Raw genomic sequence first — 20,713 nt, 5'->3', positions numbered from 1 at the left:
TTAACACTATGTTTTTTATTCATTTTCTTACTTATTTTTTGTCTTGTGAAGCAAGGTAGTTTTTAGTTAAACTTACCTAGAAAAATGTGAGGGGAGAGAGAGGAAATACATGTTCAAGAGAGAACATGACTTCTCCAGAGAGAAAGAAGCAAAGAGACACAGGGACCAGCAAGTGAGATACGTATTTAAGGGATATGGGATTGAAGAGCCAACACCGAGCTTTTTAATATCTTAGTCCTCTTGTTCTTCTAAACTTCAGACTTTCCTGGTAGGTTAGAAGTGGATGGCAAGAAATCACACATACTTCAGGCTGAATTAATTAGCCAAAGATCTATAAATAATATTATATCACAAAGTAGAAGCAAGCTTGGTTTTAATCATCAAAGGAAGCGCACAGCTGTCATTAACATTGTCCAAGTGAAGTAGGCCTTGCCAAGTTCTTTTTAGAATTGAGATATAATTCCCATGCCTTAAAAACCCACCCGTTAAACAATTTACTGGTTTTTATTATATTCATGAAGATCTGCAGTTAGCACCCATACCATTTTCATCATCCCAAATAGAAACCCTGATCCGTTGGAGGTCATTCTCCATTGTCTTCTGCCCAAATCCCTGGCATTTTATATAAATGGTATCAAACTATTTGTGGCCTTTTGTGTCTGGTACCTTTGCTTTAGCATAGTATTTTTGAGGTTCATCCATGTTATAGTTTGAATTGATATCATTTTTTTTCTTTTTTCTTTTTTGGGTCATACCCAGTGATGCTCAGGAGTTACTCCTGGCTCTGCACTCAGTAATTACTCCTAGCAGTGCCGGGGGACCATATGGGATGCCAGGGATCGAACCCGGGTTGGCTGCATGCAAGGCAAACGCCCTACCTGCTGTACTATCACTCCAGCCCCCGATAACAAATTTTAGGCTGAATATGATTCCATTTGTGTGAATGGACCACAGATAATTGTTTATTTGTTCATGGGTTGATGGACTTTTTTTTTGGTTTTTTGGGTCACACCTGGCGATGCATAGGGGTTACTCCTGGCTCTGCATTCAGAAATTACTCCTGGCGGTGCTCAGGGGACTCTATGGGATGCTGGGAATTGAACCCAGGCAAGGCAAATGCCCTACCCACTGTATTATTGCTCCAGCCCTGCTGCTGAAAGTTTTCATGCACACGTTTTTGTGTGGACATATTTCAATTAAAAAATTACTTCACTTTATTATACTTTTTGGTTTATAACACTATTAATAATGGTTTTTCCTGGACATAATTCCAACATCACACCATCACCAGCATATCCGTCTCCCTCTCCCAAGGACACCAACCCTCCCTCCACCTTCCCCGCCCCCCACCAACTCAATTATGTGGATCACTTTCCCTGTTATGTTACCTTTGGACCTTGGTTGCTACCTTGCACATTTTAATTCCCACATATGAGCGGGATCATTCTGTATATGTCCCTTTCATTCTGTTCTCCCTCAACCCCCCCTGGGCTGCACCTGGCTGTGTTCAGGGCTTATTCCTGGCTCTGTGCTCAGGGATCACTCCTGGCAGGGCTTCAGGGGACCATTTTTGGTGCCCAGGTCAGCTTCTTACAAGGCAAGCACTCTGCCCTCTGTACTCTCTCTCCAGCCATGTCCCTTTTATTTATTTAGTTGTTGTTATTTGTTTGTTTGTTTTTGTGTGGGGGGTTACATATAGGCACACCCAGTGATGCTTAGGAGTTCCTCCAGGCTCTGTGCTCAGGAATCACTCCTGATGGTACATAAGGGACCATATGGGGTCACGATCACCATCATGACCATCCTGTTATTTGTCGATTGCCTCGAGCAGGCCCCAGTAACGTCTCCTTCGTCCTAGCCCTGAGATTTTTAAAAAAGTGTAATATTCAAGGCTCATTCAGAGTTAGGAGAATGAGACCCATCATTGTTACTGGTATTTGGCATATTGGGTATACCATGGGGAGTTTGCCAGACTCTGCCGTGTGGGCAGGTTACATTCGGTAGCCTGCCAGTTTGTCCAAAGTAAGAATGAGATAATAAAATGTCGCGAATGCGGCCGCGCACTTCCGGGAGCTGGGTTTTTTTATAGTCTCTGAGTCTTGGCCTTTGATGGGATTACACTGTGGCACCAGGGGGCCAGTTGGTGGGTGTGACCCCCGCCTACTGGAATTTGGAGGATCTGGGTGGAGGATGCTCAGCCCTGATCCAAGTAGGCTTAGAGATCTCAGTCCCGGGACTGCAAGCCTTTGTTCCTCTGCCAGTATCTTGATGTGTGCGGAGAGTGGTCTCAGCATGGTGGTGGCTGGTTCTGGAGGTCTTCGGCTGCCGGAGCCCTGCTCGGGGCAGGGAGGGAAACTCAACCCGCTCTCTTCCAAGGGGCCCCGGCGAGGACAGCCAGGCGCAGGGGCAGGAGACTCTGCCATATGGGGTGTTGGGGATAAACTTGGTTCGGCTGCATGAAAGGTACATGCCTTACCTATTGTATTATCTTTCTAGCCCAACTCTTTTATTCTGACTAACTTCACTCAGCATAGATTCTCTAGTTTCATCCATGTTGCTACAAATTACAAGTTTGTTTTTCTTTCTTAGAGCTGCATAGTATTCCTCTGTGTGTGTGTGTATGTGTGGCAGTTTTCTTGATCCATTCATTTGTAGTTGGGCATTTGGGTTCTTTCCATATCTTGGCTATTGTACTAAGTGTGGTGAGAACACAAGTATGTATCTATTTTCTTAAATTAATACTTTTGTGTTTTGGGAATAGATGCCAGAAAGTGGTATTGCTGGATTATGTGGAAGTACTATTCCTTTTTTTTTATTTGACAAATTTCCCCATATTGCTTTCCACGAAGGTTGACTTTATCATTGCCACTTATAACTAGAGAAATGCAAATTATATTTTCAGTTTTTTCATATACATGTAGCTAGCATTCAAATTGCTGAATTATGTGGCAAACACTAACTTATTTTCCAGAGCTGCGCTGCTTTACTTTCCTACCAATACTGCACAAGAGTTCGAATTTCTATTCTTGCTGACACTTGTTATTCTCTGTCTTTTTAGTTACCATCACTGTAAAGGAAAAAATTCTTCTCCTTTCATGGTAGGGAAAAACCTAGTTCTTTACTGTTGTGTGTTTCTTCCTGTGTGTCTTTACTGTTCACACAATACATTTCACTTTAGTTCACCAAATGTGTGGAGTTTTTTCCACATAAGGTAATTTTCTGAAACACCAGCTGATACCATACAACTCAATTCTGACACTCTCCCTGGGGGTAGCAATGTGTCCCACAGATTAAGGGCTCAGTGCCACAAGATTGCCCCTTCACATGCCAGCCCTAGGTCTTCGCATTACCTGTGACTTCTGTCTGGGTTAGCTGCAGATCTTAGGGTCCTTTAACACCATTTACGTTCTATTCATTTACAAGACCAGTTCTTAGAACTAAGGAAAACACTTACGTCTTTTGACCAATTTTTTTTTTAACTTTTTTTTCCCCTTTATTTTATTTTATTTTTTTTTACAGTTGTAGATTTACAATTTTTTGTGCTTTGGTTTCAATTATACAATGATCAGATACCCATCCCTCCACCAGTGCCCATTTTCCACCACCATGGATAATATCCCTCCCACCCCCATCCCCCCATCCCCCCTGTCTCTGTGGCAGGGCAATCCCCTGTGTTCTCTCTCTCCTTTTGGGTGTTGTGGTCTGCAAAAGAGGCATTGAGTGGCAAACATGTTCAGTCCATAGTCTACTTTCGACATGCATCTCCCCTCCTGGGAGGATCCTCCAAACATCCTTTATTTGGTGCTCCCTTCTCTATCTGAACTGCCCTTTCCTCTAGGATACCCGGCTGGCCTCTAAGTTATGGAGTAATCCTGCTGGTGCTGATCTCAGCTATTCTTGGGTATTAATCTCATACTTTGTTACTTTATATCCCCCAGATGAATGCAATCTTTCTATGTCTATCCCTCTCTTTCTGACTCATTTCGCTTAGCATGATACTTTCCATATTGTACCACTTGTATGTAAATTTCATGACTTCATCTTTTCTAACAGCTACATAGTACTCCATTGTGTAGATGTACCAAAGTTTCTTTAACCAGTCATCTGTTCTTGGGCATTCAGGTTTCTTCCAGTTTCTGGCTATTGTAAAGAGTGCTGCAATGAACAAACAAGTGCAGATGTCACTTCGACTATATATTTTTGCTTCTCTGGGATATATTCCCAGGAGTGGTATTGCTGGGTCAAATGGGAGCTCAATTTCTAATTTTTTGAGAATCGTCCATACTGTTTTCCAGAAGGGCTGAACCAGTTGACATTCCCACCAACAGTGAAGGAGTGTCCCTTTCTCGCCACATCCACGCCAGCATCGGTTGCTTTTGTTCTTTTGAATGTGGGCCAGTCTCTGAGGTGTGAGATGGTATCTCATTGTGGTTTTGATCTGCATCTCCCTGATGATTAATGATGTAGAGCATTTTCTCATGTGCTTTTTTGCCATTCGGATTTCTTCTTTGAGAAAGTTTCTGTTCATTTCATTGCCCCATTTTTGGATGGGGTTGGATGTTTTCTTCTTGTGGAGTTTAACCAGTATTTTGTATATCCTGGATATCAACCCCTTGTCAGATGTGTATTCGGTGAATATCCTTTCCCATTCTGTAGACTGTCTTTGTATTTTGGTCACTGTTTTGAGGTGCAGAAACTTCTTAGTTTAAGATAGTCCCATTTATCTATCTCTGTCTTCACTTGCTCGGCCAGTGGCGTGGCATCTTTGAAGATACCATTAGCTTCAATGTCATGGAGGGTTTTGCCAACTTTATCTTCAATGTACCTTATGGTTTCTGGTCTGATGTTGAGGTCTTTAATCCATTTTGATCTTACTTTTGTACATGGTGTTAGGCAGAGTTCTGAGCCTATTTTTTTGCATGTAGCCGCTTTTGACCAATTTTTAAGGATTATGAAAACAGTTACAGTTGAACAGACAGATGAAGAGATAGGAAGAGAGATCTGGGGGGCCCTGAAGTAGGGGCACATCACTCTCCAACTGTAGGAGTGTGGCCTAACCTGGAAGCTCTCCAATTGGAGTTTTTTTTTCTTTTTGGGTCACACCCAGCGATACACAGGGGTTACTCCTGGCTCATGCACTCAGGAATCACTTCAGGCGGTGCTTGGGAGACCATATGGGATACTGGGAATCAAACCCGGATCAGCCACGTGCAAGGCAAATGCCCTACCCGCTGTGCTATCACTCCAGCCCCTGACAACTAGAAATTTTTAAGTTTTCGTAGTGAAGACAAATAATTATTAAGAGAATAAATGTGTTTCTTTTTCTTTTCTTTTTTTGCTTTTTGGGTCACACCCAGCGATGCACAGGGGTTACTCCTGGCGGTGCTTGGGGGACCCCATATGGGATGCTGGGAATTGAACCCAGGTCCACCTCACGCAAGGCAAATGCCCTACCCACTATGCTATTGCTTCAGCCCCTAACAATACTATTAACAGTAGGGTTTCTTGCATAAATTATTCCAGCATCACACTTCTACTAGTGCCCATTTCTCTCCACCATTGTCCCAGTGTCCTCTCCTCCCACATATCATTTCTCCACCCTGTTATTTCCTCTCTCCCATCCTGTCCCACCTTGGTAAACTTCCTACTGAAGAACTTCTGAATTCTCAGTTTTGTTGCCTTTCGGGCATCTTCTGTTCTCCTCTTATGTTTCTTTATATCCTGTGTATGTGCGAGATCATTCTATGTCTGTTCCTCTTTTTCTGACTAACTCAGCACAATACACTCCTAATCCATCCATCCATGTAGTAGCAAATTGCATGATTTCATCTTTTCTTGTAATTAAGTAGAACTCCATTGTGTGTGTACTATAGTTCCTTTATCCAATCATCTGTTCTTGGGCACTTGGGTTCTTTCCAGGCTTTGGTTATTGTGAATAGTGCTACAATGAACATAGGAGTACAAATATATTTTTTGAATAGACTTTTGGATCCCATGGGTAGGTATCAAGAAGTGGAATTGCTAGGTCATTTAAGAATTCAATTCCTAGCTTTTTTTTTTTTTTACAACGTGTATCTACCCAAAAAGGCTGAAGCTATCAACATTCCCTCAAAAAGTGAATGAGAGTTTCTCTTTGCCCTAACCATCTCCACCCATATCCATGCCAGAATTGTGGCTGTTTTTGTTCTTTTTGCTGTGGATGGGGAATCATGGTTAATTTTTCTGATATCCAACCCTCAACCACAGTCCACCCAGAATTGGCTCATTTGAATAAAAAAAAAACTCTCCTATTACCAGGAACTTACAAGGGTCTCAGAAGTTCTGTGTCAGGTGCCAGAAACTTGTTTATGTAGAATATGGTTATAATGTATATTGATTTTTCTTATTGTCTTGCAGTTGTCCTAGTGGGTGTATGCTGATAAATACTTTCATGGGCTTGATTTGCATTTTTCTAATGACTAATGATGCTGAATATATTTTCTTGTGCCTACTTGTCATTGTTTTTCTTTGGAGAAATGTTTATTCAAATCCTTTGCCCATTTAAAAGTTGGGCTGTCTTTTTATTATTGAATTGTGAGTCTTTAATATATTCTGGATATTAGTCTCTTGTCAGTTACATGCTTTACAATGTTTTCTTCCCTTTTGTGAGTTGTCTTTTTACTTTTTTGATAATAGCTTTTGGGGCACACATTTTAAATCTGTTGATGAAGTCCAACTGATCTTTGTTTTATTTTATTATTCATACTTTTGGTGCCACTTTTAAAAAACTTAATGCAAGGCCTTCAGCATTTACCCCTGAACTTTTGTTTTGGGGGACATATTGAGCAGTGCTCAGGGGATACTCCCCACTTAGTGCTTGGGGGAACAGATAATATCAGGGATCAGACTCAGGCCTCCTGAGTGCAAAATATGTATATTAGTGCTTTGAGCCGTCTGCCCAGCCATAACTGGGGTTTTGTTGGAAATTGTATTGAGTCAAAAGATCAATTTGGGATGTATCTTAACATTAGTAGTCTTCCAGTCCATAAGAATGGACTGTCTGGGACTGGAGAGATAGTACAGTGCGTCAGGTGCTTGCCTTATGTGACTGACCCAGGTTTGATGCACCGCCCCCCATATAGACCCTCAAACCCACCAGGAGTGATCCCTGAGCACAGAGCCAGCACAAAGCCTTGAACAACACCATGTGTGGCCCAAAAACCAAATAAACAAAAGAAATAGTGAAAATCGGCCATCATCTTGTTTCTGATCTTAGGGCAAATTCATTTATTCAACATTAAATATAATGCTAGCTGTGGACTTTTGCATTTGTCCTTTATTTGGTTGAGGGAGTTCCTACCTATTCTTATTTTATTGAGTGCTTTTTATCATGAAAGAGTATTGGACTTGGCCAAATGCTTTTTCTGCATCTATGAGATATACATATGGAATTTTATCCTTTATTCTAGTAACAGAACATACTGCACTGATTGATTTTCATATGTTGTCCAACCTTGTATTCAGGGGATAAATTATATTTGGTTCTTGACTTGTCATTAGTCGTTTATGTTCAGAGTTTACTAAATTAATGCCTACAATCTTTTTTTTTTTTGCCTTTTTTGGGGGCTCACACCCAGCGATGCTCAGGGGTACTCCTGGCTCTATACTCAGGAATTACTCCTGGTGGTGCTTGGGGGACCATAGGATATGCCGGGGATTGAACCCAGGTTGGCCGCTTGCCAAGGCAAATGCCCTACCTGCTGTACTATCACTCCGGCCCTATACCTACAATCTTGAACTGTCACTTAAGGACCCATTTACAACCAGGATTCTTATTTATGTCATCAGGACCACATTATCATTGAGAGGAAAGAAACAATTGCTTTGGTATACCTGATCAATTTTTTGAATCCGATTTCCAGAGAGCCAGTTTCATCTGCTGCTCTTCATTCTCTGGGCCTAGTTTATGCCTATGTGTCTATACAAAGTTCTCAAAAAGTTCTCAAAGAGTGGTCCCCCTAAGTAATAGCCATCACTTAGCATGTCAGAAGTGCAGATTTGGGAGATACATCCCAGATTTACTGAATCAGAGCTCTGGGAGCAGGGGCCAAAGAGACAGTATAGCAAGTAAGGCGCTTGACTTGCTGATATGAGTTCAACATCCTGTACCACATATGGTTCCCTAAGCACTGCCAGGAATGAGTGCAAAGTGCAGGAATAAACCCTGAGCATTTCTAGGTATAACCCAAAAGAGAATAAAAGGAAAAAAGAACCCTGGGAGCAGCACTCAGAACATGTGTTTTCATTGGCCCTTTCAGTGATTCTGATATTGGCTAAAATTCAAGGATCACTGATTATTGTGGTACTAAGTGCCTTCAAGGAATTCACAGATCCACTTTGCTGTACTCTCTTTCCGTCTGTCGTTGAGTTTGCTGTCTTCCTTCCACATTATTGCTCTTCCTCTTTTATTTAGAAATATTTGGACGTGCACCCCACATTGTATTTGCAGTTCCCTCCTAGTCTGTCTCTGAGTGATGTGATATGTGTATTCAAAACAACCTGCTGTCATCTAATTATTGGGGAGAGTAGAAAATGCTGTTGGGTGAATTTAAGTATTAACTTCAGGTTTGTTCCTCAGCTGTTTTCAGTTTTTCTGGCGTCCCATTCCTCAAACATTTATCCCTTCTCCTACTTGGGAACAGAACCCTGCATAGACATTTGCAGAGTTGGGGTTATGGGTTCCTCTCCTGAGTGACTTTAGAAACTTTTTTTTTTGGCTTTTGGGGTCACACCTGGTGATGCTAAGGAGTTACTCGAGGCTTGAGGCACTCAGGAATTACTCCTGGCGGTGCTCAGGGGGCCATATAGGATGCTGGGAATCAAACCCTGGTTGACTGTGTGCAAGGCAAACGCCCTACCTGCTGTGCTATTACTCCAGCCCCTGACTTTAGGAACTTTCGATCTTTGTGTTCTTTCTCTCTGTCTCTCTCTGTCTCTGTCTCTCTCTCCCTCACTCTCTCCCTCACACACACATACATACACATCCCACATCTCCACATTTCATGGGGTCTCATTTGGTTTTTTTATAATTAGAATTGATCCAGTCACTTAGTTTAGTTTAGTTTTGGGGTCATACCCGGCGATGCTTAGGGCTCTGCACTCAGGAATTATTCCTGGTGGTGCCCTAGGGGACCATATGGACAACTAGAGATCAAACACAGATTGGACATGTGCAAGTCAAGTGCCTTACCCACTGTTCTTCTTCTTCAGACCCTCACACTTGATTTTTGCCCTGCTGTTGCCATCTTGAAATTTGTAATAAGTTTGAGAAAAGCGCACCAGACTTTCCTTTTAGATGAGCCCTGCAGTGATGCAGTTGCCCCCACCCTTCCCCTCTTATTAGATCTCCTGGCTTTCTGTCTTTCAGGGTGACCTCAGAATTTTGGTCTGTGAAGGGCGTTCCTTCTTATTTGACAATGCTACTAAAGAGTAGCACTGTCCTCCCATTGTTCTTCGATTTGCTCGAGTGGGCCCAGTAATGTCTCCATAGTGAGACTTGTTGTTACTGTGTTTGGCATATTGAATACATCACGGGTAGCTTGTCACAGTTTGCCGTGCAGGCGAGATACTCTCAGTGGCTTGCCGGGCTCTCTGAGAGGGGCGGAGGAATCGAACCTGGCTCGACCGGGCCGGCTGCGTGCAAGGCAAATGCCCTACTGCTGTGCTATCGCTCCACCCTACTAAAGAGTAGCATATAAAAATATTTTATGTCATTTTGTAGGGATTTAGGGCAGAAGAAGACTAGTTCAAGCTGTGAGCTTATTATCTTTACCCCATTCTACAGTGATGCTTCTGAAACATTAATCCAGTAATATTTTGCATACAGTTGACAGGTGGGGCCTCATTGTCAGCAGAATTCTGTACGGATTCCCAGCCTGGCAAATATAGCCATTCACAATTTGTCTCTAGTCTTCCTTCAAATAATTATAGTCAGAGGCTCTGAAACTTCTTTGCCTACGACCAGGAAAACAAACAAACCAACTGACTAAAACAAAACACACACACACACACACACACACACACACACACACACACACACACACACACGCACCCCACTCAGAATTAATTCCCCTGCAAGTCTACCTTCATTAAAGGAGCAAAAGAGGTCTTGCACTTTCCGACCCCCTTGGATGGTTCTAGCGCCCCCTGGAGGATGATGTTGTCCACCTGAGAAACAGCTGTCAGGGGATTTGGTAAATTTACCCAGCTTCTGTCCAGTACTCTTCCTGTCTCCTGTCCATCACAGCAGGTACCAAAGAGCCCTGCAGTGGCTGCCCTGGGGGAGACTAGAAAAGACTCAGATCTTTGCTAAGCCTGATGATGGTAAGAATGCTTCCATTTCTTCTCTGCCCTTCCCGGGTGTTCCACCAAATGACCAGGCCATGCTCACTCTCCAGCCGCTAGACCGCTTCCGTTTCTTGCCTTTGGTCTTGCTTTCACCCAAGCTCCTCTCCAGATTTGTAACCCTGTGTCCATCGTCAAGGCCTCCTGTTGCCTGAGCTTTTCCCAGGCACTCCCCCTGCCGCCTTCCCTGCCCAGTTGCAGGGTCATCCTGGGAAGTGCCCCCAGCCTCCTGTCAGCTGTGCCTTTCCAGGTCGGGGCTCTGCCTCCCTGTCTGAGTTCAAAGCGGTGAGGGCTTCCCTTGTGAATCCCTCCTCTCCCTCATTGTGCATTCAGTATGTGTGTGGTACTTGGTGTCAGCCCTGTGCCATCAGTGTTGTGGACTCGCCGATGACTCAGAAATGCACTGGGTCTGAACTGGCATCCAGACCTGGGGTGGGGTGATTGCCATCATGGGAGCGAACCACTCTCATAAGAGCAGGAATAGATGTGGGGATAAAAGAGGACAGGTGGCACCACAGACATGAGGCATGGCGAGAGAGGCCTTTCTGGGCTCAGGGCAGGCCCACACAAGGGCCATAGGCAGAGGGGGCAGCAGGTGCAAGGACGAGGAGGGAGCCAGAAGTCAGGGAAGCAGGATGCTGCATGGAGGGCAGGCTGGCCAAAGCTGAGGTGTAAGGCTCGACAGGGTGGGAGGGGTGGCTCTTGGAGTAGTGGGAGCGGGAAAACTGACCAGCAGCCCTTGGATGCCAGGCCAAGGGGTGTGCACAGGAGGGCCTGAGGGAGCCAGGGAGATGAGCGAGGCATCGATCCCAGGTCATTCTGTTCTCCAGTGCAGCTGCTAAGAGGAGGCATAGGTAATGAGGCAGGAGCGAGGGGAGGAATCGCGACCCTGTGGCTCAGCTGAGGCTCCAAGTTGGGGGATCAGCGGGGTAGGGGGGAGGTATGGGGGCTTTGCCTTGGCAGTTACTCTCAGGACCAGAGCCTCCGAGGGCCCGTTGGCAAGTCTTGGAGCACCAGCTGCTCCCATCCTGCTCCCTAGTCTGTACACACATCTCCTGGCAGGAGGAGCACTCCCCCTTCCTTCTCCCTGAGGCCCTGTTTGGAGGAGGTTCTGCTGTTCTGGCCACACATTTTGCTTCTCTTGTTCTTGGGTTGCTCATTCGGTTGGAAGGGGGTTGCGAAGAGGAACTATAAATCTCTCAGGAAACCATTGGCAGAACTTGGAAGGAAGCTTCTCTTAGAAATTGGTGATGTGACGATGTGGCTCAGATATGCAGGGCTGTATTTTGGGGACAGGCAGAATTAGCTGTCCTAGCCAGGGCAGGGCTCATAAGTCCTCCTTAACCTCCTAGTCCCCTCTGGGTAGCTTGTCTTGTTGGTAGATTCTGGCAGCTTCTGTCCTGGAAGAAAGCTCCAGCTGAGGCATTGCTGTTGGACCCAGGGACCCTGGAAAGCTCCAGGCCAAGTGGGGTCTCATTTAGGAGGCAGCTGAGCCAGCTGCATGGGGTGAGTCACCCAGGACTTGGCCAATCGGGAAGAGGCTTTGCAGCAGCCTTCTGGGCTTGCCGGCTGCCGTGTGGCGCTCCGCAGGCGGGCAGGCGGGTAGGCAGCTTCCTGCTGTCCAGCCTGCACTTACCTTGTCAACCAACAAGCTTGTTCTTGCCAGAGTCCCCAGGTCCCCACTTGAATGTCTGCCTCAGGAGTTTCTGCAGAAGAAACCAAGCCAGAGCAAGCCCCTGTCTGTCCAGGCTTCTTGAAGCTCCTCCCCAACCACCCTTGTCCTGCTCTGCCCCGTAACACCCTGTCCTGCCTCAGGACTGTCCTGTCTGATCTCCGCCTTTTTCTGCCTGATGATTTCACATATCGGAGCCATCCCAGGAGCCCCTGCTTGAGTGGTCTCCTACCCCAGAGGGGACAGAGACAAAGGGGAGGCCCCAGGGAGAGTCCATGCATCACCCCCCACCCCAATCCAGGCAGAATGGGGCTATCAAGGGGATGAGAGGTAGACTTTGACTAAGTGACTTTATCTTGCTCAGTTTCCTTCTTTGTGAATAGGATCCTTATGGAAAGGTCAGAGTGATCTTGCCATATTGATGGGAGCCAAGGTCAGAGTGATCTTGCCATATTGATGGGAGCCATTCCCCTTCTCCACCCCTAGTGTTGACCTTGCTCCTGGGGCTGCCTCTTCCCCCTCCCTCTCACCCTTCCTTCTACCAACCTGATCCCCAGGTCTGTTTGCTTATTGACTCTCCCTCCCAGCTTCTTCCTGTGCTGCATCCTGTTTCTATGCCAGTGTCAGTGCCCTGTCCCTCTGACCTACTGACCCGTCACGTTGCTTTGTGGACTCAGCATCACGTCAGCACTCTTGCTTGCAAGGCCCCGAGGACCTGGCGACCATGAATCAGGCCTGCCCGTTCCTCGGGATATGCCCCACTGCCCCAGGGCCTGGTCTTGAGAAGCACAGGGGCCTTTGGGTTGGTACCTGGGTTTTGACCAGTGCTCTAAAGGGCCCCAGATTTGGGGGGTGATCTTTGGATTCAGCATATGTAAAACAAATTTAAAAAAATATTTGGGTGCCACCAAAGTGATACTTGGGGATAGGGGAACCACTCCTGGTGATAGCAACCTGGCAGATGGCTTGGGCGATGCAGTGCTGCTCCACTCGGTGATGCTGGGGTCTCCTGGTCCACAGATGGAGGGTTTGGGGGGACCATGTAGTGCCAAGGTTCTAACTCAGGTCCTGGGGCATGCAAAGCAGGTGCCTCTGGCTGCAGAGCCATCTCTCTGGCTCCTAAATTCTGACTTTATTTTATTTTATGTCTTAGTTTTTGGGCCATAGCTAGAGGCTATTATAGCTATGTTTGAGGATTACTCCTGGCTGTGTGCTCAGGAATTACTCCTGGTGGTATTTTGGATACCATATGGGATTGGCGTGTGAAAAGCAAGTGCTCTACTATCTCTCCAGCCACAAATCCTGAATTTTTTTTTAAGTTTTAATTTTTCTGTTTTTGGACCACACCTGGCAGTTCTCAGGGTTTACTGCTGATTCTGTGCTTGGATCACTCCTGGTGGAGCTTGGGGGAACGAAACATGGTACCAGAAATAAATCCCAATGAGCTACGTGCGAAGCAAGTGTACGATCTTTCCAGCCTCTGAATTCTGAATTCTTTTATCTTCACATCTTTGTGGCCTGTGCAGTGGGGAGGTAGACTTTGCTCTGAGCCATTTGCCGCCTGCCCCGCCCAGCCTCCTAGGATGATTCTTTGCCTCCTGTCCCCTGTCCCCCCACTCCCCAGCCATGCCCAGCTTCCTCCTTCCTGCCCCTTCCCAGTGACATCTGAATCTTCTACCTGTAGGGCCCTGGGTGCGGTGAGGATTGGGGTGGGGCACATTCCCCAGAGTGTCTCATGGAGCTGCCATCCCTGCCCTAGTCTGGCAGGGCCACAGAGCATGCACTGGGTGATGACCCAGAGGGGCCAGAACCCTCCTACCTCCATCTCAGATGCTAGTGCACTTGGAGTGGAGGTTGCAGTACCTTGGGGTCGCTTGTCTGCCTTGGGTGGGGTAGCAGGCGGTGAGCCAGGAAGAAGCATTTGCCCTTTTTTCTGTTTCTGGTTGTGGCACAGGGATGGTTCCGGGGGTGGCAGGAGGGGGCACCTGGGAACTGATGGGCCCCTCTGCATGCGGAGGATGAGGAGTGGGGTCTCTGGGGGCCTGGGAGAGTCTCTACTGCCCTCCAACATCTCTGTGCAGGAGGAAGTGTGACATTAAGTAGTAAATAACGAACACCAGTCAGCTTAGGCCGTGGGAAAGAGGAAAACCCTTCCTATTTTGTACCTTTGCCAGTGCTCTGCTTTTCACATGAGGACCTGCCTTCCCCATTTTGCACTGGGCCCTGCAAACTCTTTGGCTGATTTGGGGGGTTGCGCAAAGACTTGCCTGGGACAGTTGGCTTGCCTCCCCCACCCCACCCAGGCTTCAGCTCTTTGTGTCTGTCCAGGGCTTCTTGCCAGGCCACATTGTACAGCCCTCCTTTCCTTGGGGCTATGCTGGCTGCATGGACACTCCTGCCTTCCCTCTCCCGTAAAAATCAAGGCCAAGTTGCCTGAAGCCAAAGTCCTAGCTCTGCGGCAGTCTCCTCAGGGTCAGCCACAGTGAGCCCCGTTCCACAACTCCACATCCCTGCCAGATGCATGAGGGTGCAGGAGAAATTGGGTCTCCTTTGCTGTTGTTACTGTCCAGAGTGGTGGTAGGAACTGACTTTCACGTGGGCCTCAGCTATGGCTTAGACTGGATGCTGGTCTCCCGTGGACCGGTGTGTAACCCCAGTACCCCCTCACCCTTTCTTGCTGCTTTTATGGCCTGGGAAGCACAGCAGCTCAGTGTGAGTGTGTGTGTGTGGGGGGGAGTGGTGCTACTTGATCTGGTGCTCTGTGATCCCCAGGTCCGGGAGCACTGTGAGCTGGCACCTGGCTTAATTAACCACATGTCTCTCCATATGGCTGCATCTAGAGTCTTGGTGGAGATGGACTGTTGGTCTTGAGCTGATTATCCACAGTCAGAAAGTAAAAGAAGCAGCCATAAAAACAGCGCTTCTTTCATTTGTGGAATATAAAGTAACAGAATGGGAGACTAACACCCAAGAACAGTAGAGATAAGTACCAGGAGAATTACTGCACAGCTTAGAAGCCAGCCTTACATCCTGGGGGAAAAGGCAGCTCAGATAGAGAAGGACCACCAAGTAAAGAGTGCTAGGATGGCCTGCTCTGGATGGGAGATGTGTGCTGAAAGTAGACTGTAGACCGTACATGATGGCCACTTAATACCTCTATTACAAACCACAACACCCAAAGAGAGAGAGAGAGAGAGAGAGAGAGAGAGAGAGAGAGAGAGAGAGAGAGAGAGAGCGAGAGAGAGAGAGAGAGAGAGAGAGCGCAAAAGAGAATACCCTGCCATAGAGGCGGGGTAGGGTGGAGGGGACAGGGTGGGGGTGGTGGAAGGGAGGCTGGGACCATTGGTGGTAGAAAATGGACACTGGTGGAGGGATGGGTACTCGATCATTGTATGACTGAAACTCAAGCATCAAAGTTTGTAAGTCTGTAACTGTACCTCATGGTGATTCACTAATAATTTTTTTTAAAAAAGCACTGCTCCTTACTGAGTGCTCACCATGTGCTCAGTGGTGTGCAAGGCATCTCACGCATGTCACTCATTGGTCCACAGTGACCCTCTGACATAGGTTTTGTGCTGTTCCCATCACACAGAAGTTAAGACAGTTGCCACAGTGTTTATAGTTTGTGGGTGAGGGAACTGGGATTTGAAGACTGTGGTGCTGTTCCCCTGCACGGGAAGTTCCTTCAAAAGTGATGGAACCACATTGCATTGTGGGCAGGAGGGAGCATCCCCGGCTTCAGGCCCCATGTTAGTATTTGGGAAGCGAGAATGGAATCTCAGTCTTCCGACTAAAAGCTCTGTCCTTTGCACTCTTTATACCTGTGAGAGCACCCGGGGCCCCATTCCTGGGGAGGAGGGAGACAGATTTGCATGCGGGGCGAGCTGGGCAGGCAGAACAGTGCAGGAAGGCCTCACTCGCAGGGCTGGGGGCAGGGGCGCTGACATAGGGAAGGGTCTCCATGGACCCACCCTGCCCTGCTCTTTCTGCAGGGAGGAGCCCAGCAGCTTAGCAAGTAAAGACACCTGGGACCCCTGCGAGAGGCCTGGAGGTGCTGCTCTCTGTGCCTCAGAGCCCTTCTCTCATAGCTGGAGACCTAAAGGGAAGCCAAGGAAATCTTTCATTTGGGAGTGGGGTGACAATCAAACTTGCTTGGGAAGCTGGGGAGCCAGGCTGGTATTTGCAGCTTTCCCCAGGACGATTGAGTTTAGAAGAGGAGGATCCTGCCTCTAGCCTGAATTTCCAAGCTGGAGCCATGGCCTCCTCCCAGTTTGCTCCAAGTTTTAGGTCCCACGGAGCCACTTTTATGCCCACCCTGCTGGAGACCCCTTGTCCCAGAAGCAGAAGAGCTGAACTTCATCAGGGCCTGGCATCTCCTCCTTCCCTCCCTCCCGACAGTGTAACTAACCCAGACCCCAAATAAACGGGGCTGCAGAGCCAGATTAGGCTCCTCACGCTCAGCGCCTTCCTGTGGCTCAGCTCCTGTGTGTATGTGTGTGCTCATATGTGTGTGTGTGTATGTGTGTGCTCATACGTGTGTGTGTGTGTGTGTATGTGTGTGTGTGTATGAAGACAGAGCTGCTGACTGACTTGGGGTTCGGTGAGCTGAGGCATGTGGGCCCCCCTTCTCTGAGTGTCAGCCTCATGGTGGGTATCGGGGAGGTATTAACTCCTGGGGCTCTAGGCTTAGGCCCCTTTCTTGCCTTCCAGTCAGTGGGGTAGGCCGGAGGGGACTCTGGGGAGGGCAGATGCTCTCAGCTGAGGTTGCTCTGCCCTGGTTCTGGCGACCCAGAGCTGCTTCTGAGGAAGAAGCCTGGGAGGAAGGTGGGGATGTGCAGGAAGCAGCTGTGTGGAAACTGCTGCCCCTCCCCACAGCATGAGGCAGAAACAGCAACTAGCAGGGCAGGAAGGGCCAGGGAAACCCAGGGCTGGGGGTGGGGCACGCTTTCTGGAGCAGCTTGCTGGGGCCAGGCTCAGAATGGGATTCAGGGGAAGCATCTGAAGGGCATGACACCTTTGACCTGACCTGGGCAGAGATCATGTTAGAAAGATGGGCTCATAAAAAGGGGGACGGGAGGAGAGAGAGAGAGAGAGCGAGAGAGCGAGAGCGAGAGCGAGAGAGAGAGAGAGAGAGAGAGAGAGAGAGAGAGAAGAAAAGTGCCAAAAAGTGCCTGTCAGGGGCAGGGGTGGGAGGTACGGGGAGGGAAACTGGGGTCATTGTTGGTGGGAAATGTACCCTGGTGGAGAGATGGGTGTTGGAACATTGTATGACTGAAACCTAATCATGAACAGCTTTGTAACTGTGTATCTCATGGTGACTCAGTAAAGAGAGAAAGAGAGAGGTGCGAGAAAGGAAGGAAGGAAGGAAGGAAGGAAGGAAGGAAGGAAAGAAGGAAGGAAGGAAAGAAAGAGGGAGGGCGGGCGGGTGGGCAGGCGGGTTTAACACTACTGAATGCAGAGAGATCAGACAGGTATATATGAGAGCCAGGAGAGGGTGTCTGGGGAACGGCCCAGACTTCTGCTGCGGTGGTATTGTAGAGACCCTTTTCCAGGAAGAAGTCAGGGAGTGGACATCAGGAACCTTACAAATACCTCTTTGGCCCAGAGTTCTTTGCTGCTGCCTGTATTGTAGAAAAGTATTGGAAATGCAGAAAGAACTTTCAACATGGAGATTCATTGTAGAATCACTGTTCTGGTGAAAATGGGAAATGTTCTACTAATCAGCTAATTCTGAAGCCAAGCAAGATCTTGCCCTCAGAGTATTACATAGTGGTGAGAATAAGTTGTGTAGAGATTTTGTAACTATTGGGGAAATTATTTTTGCTTCCGGTTCAAGTACAGAGGTATAATATCTGCTTCTTTGTCATATTTGATGCCTTTTGGGAACAGATTGTTGAGTTATTCCTTGTGAATACAGAGATAAATGGTAGAATCTCTGCCTACAGGGAATTGATAGGGTTTCAGTGAATCTTCCTGCCGCCCCCACCCTACAAGAAGAAAGATAGAAAGAAACCCCAGAAAATGGGGCAAGAAGTAGTTTTTTTTTCAGTATAGGATTATGAGAAATCTTAGTGCTTTTCACATTTTCAATAAGAGCTTGCTATTGAAATAAGTTTTGCTATTGCTTTAAGTTTTGGAAACTTAAAAAAAAAACAAAAAAACCCTTAAAATTTATTGAAAAGGAAGATTCTCGCAAGTCCATGGAGATGGCTAGACTGTGTGTATGTGTGTGTGTGTGTGTGTGTCAGTGTGTGTATATATGTGTGTGTGAGTATGAGTGTGAGTGTGTGTATGTGTGTGTGATTGTGTATGAGTGCATGTGCAAGTATGTGTGTGTGAGTGTGTGTGTATGTGACTAATTTATGCAAATGTGTATTGATAGAGACCCAGACAGGGAACCCACCGTGCGTGGCTCAGGCTGATGTCCTTCCCTTCAGAGCTTCATCTGAGAAGAGGGAGTGAGTGGTCAGGAGGTGACAAGGTGGCCCTTCCAACTTGGTGGCAGCTGGAGTGGGGGACAGGAGGGAAAAGGGCCAGGTCTGGGTCTCAGGCTTGGAGAAGGTGCTGTCTTTGGGGACATGTGAAAGGGGGGCTAGTTCCAGGACTCTCACTGGGGTCACAGTGGATGTGTGGTCTGGAAGCATCCAGAGCTGGTGTCCAAGAGGCGGCAGGAGACTGAGGAAGAATGTAGGAGAGTTCTGGGGAGTCGGCATTTGTCGGTGCAGATGTGGGGCTGAGTGCTGAGATCAGAGGGGAGAGGAAGTACCTAGCGGGGAGGTGGGAGGAGTCAGACTGCAGGAGAGGCCCCGCTGTCCCCAGACAGGCTGTGGAGTTGCTAAGTGTGATGGTGCACAGGGCCCAGAGGGGTGCAGCTAGGCCAGAGATGCAGGGGCAGCACAACTGTGGTGGGGAGTCTGTTCATATTTCTTCCCTTTTCTGCAGGAGAAGGGACCGCGCAGTGCACGTCCAGCATCCTCCAGGAGAAGCAGCGTGAGTTAAGCCTGGAGTCTTTGCTTATGGACCTTTGGGTGGGTCCATGCTCCTTGATCGTGGGGCCTCTCTTATCCACTCAGAGCCCAGAGGGTGGAAGATATTTTTGACATCTGACATGTCAGCAGGCAAGAGCAGAAGACCTGGGCCCACTCTACCACATAACACAGGGAGCCTAAGTCCCTCAAGTGAAAACTAGAGGGAGGGGCTGTGCTGGGAGGCTGAGCCCAGCCCAGCGAGGGGGACCATGGGGGGCCTTATGGCTCATTTGCCTGTGGGCAGCGTGAAAGGACAGTGATGGGCTACCAGCTCTTCCGGGTCTTGGCAGGACACAGCCTGAAGGGACCTCACTGATGATGGACATGAGGGGCTCGTCATTTGAGGTTGTGCCTGGGGCTGTGGCCCTTCAAGCTGTTACAGAGGCCCCTGTGCGGGTCTGGCCCTCCCAGCCCCTGACCTCTGTCACCAGGCCTCTCTAGGACTCTTCTCGGCCCTCGTCCCAGGGGAAGAGCCCAGACTGGGTCCAGAAATGTTGCTTTCTTGACACTGTGGCCTTAGGACATTGTCCTTGGGGATCTATGGTAGATGCAGAGGACCACTGAGCCCCATGTCCACAATAGGCCGGACTGGGTATTGCGTGAGGCTGGGTGGGAGAGGAGGCTGTATATGAGGCAAAGCTGCGTGCCCAAACTGCCCTGATTTCTCTCTTTGGCTGTCTGAACCTGGGGGCCTGGAGACTCAGTCCACCCTCCCCTCCCCAGGCTCAAGCCTTCCTCTGAGCTCTTCCTTCTCTCCCCTGCAGTCCTGAGGGTGTGCAGGGTCTGTGCTGCCAGCTGGCCCATGCTCACTTCCACCCAGATTAGGTGCCCAGACCCCCCTGAGAAGCTGCCCTGAGGGATTCACGGAGGAATCCCTGGGAGCTGGGAGGTGGTTGTTTCTGTCAGGCACCCAGGCGCAGGGGCTTCTGGAGAACATCAGGAGCCATGCCCAGTCTGAGGGTCTGTGTATGCCCACTGGGGATTTAGATTTATGGGGGTGGCCGAGTGATGCCACAAAACCAAGATCAAGGTCCTGGGAGGCCCACAGAGTACAGGAGAGCCGGGCACAGAACCTCAAGTCCAGTCTGTGAAAAGGGTGTGGGGGGCGGGGAAGGTGGGGTGGAGAGTATGAAAATGGGGCAGATCTTGCTGGTCAGACTCCTGGGAGGGTCATTGTGTGTGTGTGTGTGTGTGTGTGTGTGTGTGTGTTGAGTTGATCGCTCATTGTTGGGTACCCAATCCTGGGTTATTTAGGGTGGAGGATACAATTTCTGCTTGGTGCTAAAGACTGGGTTGTTTGATTTGCAAATGAAAGGCCCAGTGAGAAAGCTTTTGTCTCAAGGAAAGAGTAGATGAACTGGCATAGGAGATCTGGTCTCTCCTCATCAATGAGATGCTCCCCCAGGTGTCAAAACATCATAAAATAAAAGATGTGGTTGATCCAGGGGTGTCAGGAGCATGTCTCAGTGCCAGAGAGTGAGAGCACCTCATGGCACACACACCTGCCAGCCTCAGCTCCCTGGCACCAGACACAGGCCACAGAGCCCACGAGATGTTCAGTGTTCACCCAGGCTCATGGAGAGGCCAAGTCTCCCCTAGCTTCCCACCTGGGCTTTGGATTCTAGCAGAA

At 48.2% G+C, this 20,713-nt stretch overlaps 1 protein-coding gene across 1 annotated transcript in view; it reads left to right on the top strand.

Moving 5' to 3' along the window:
* PITPNM3 (PITPNM family member 3) overlaps nt 1–20,713 on the top strand; it is an 89,497-nt gene that overhangs the window by 35,590 nt on the left and 33,194 nt on the right. Inside the window, exon 4 of the mRNA XM_056126828.1 lies at nt 18,998–19,045. Within this exon, the coding sequence (XP_055982803.1) occupies nt 18,998–19,045 (48 nt within the window). The remainder of the gene's footprint in view (nt 1–18,997; nt 19,046–20,713) is intronic.

This window comes from Sorex fumeus, unplaced genomic scaffold (genome assembly GCF_029834395.1).
Source record: "Sorex fumeus unplaced genomic scaffold, SorFum_2.1 ptg000063l, whole genome shotgun sequence".
Classification (NCBI taxonomy): domain Eukaryota; kingdom Metazoa; phylum Chordata; class Mammalia; order Eulipotyphla; family Soricidae; genus Sorex; species Sorex fumeus.
Note: the sequence above shows the minus strand (reverse complement) of the source record. Positions and strands in the feature narration are given on the sequence as shown.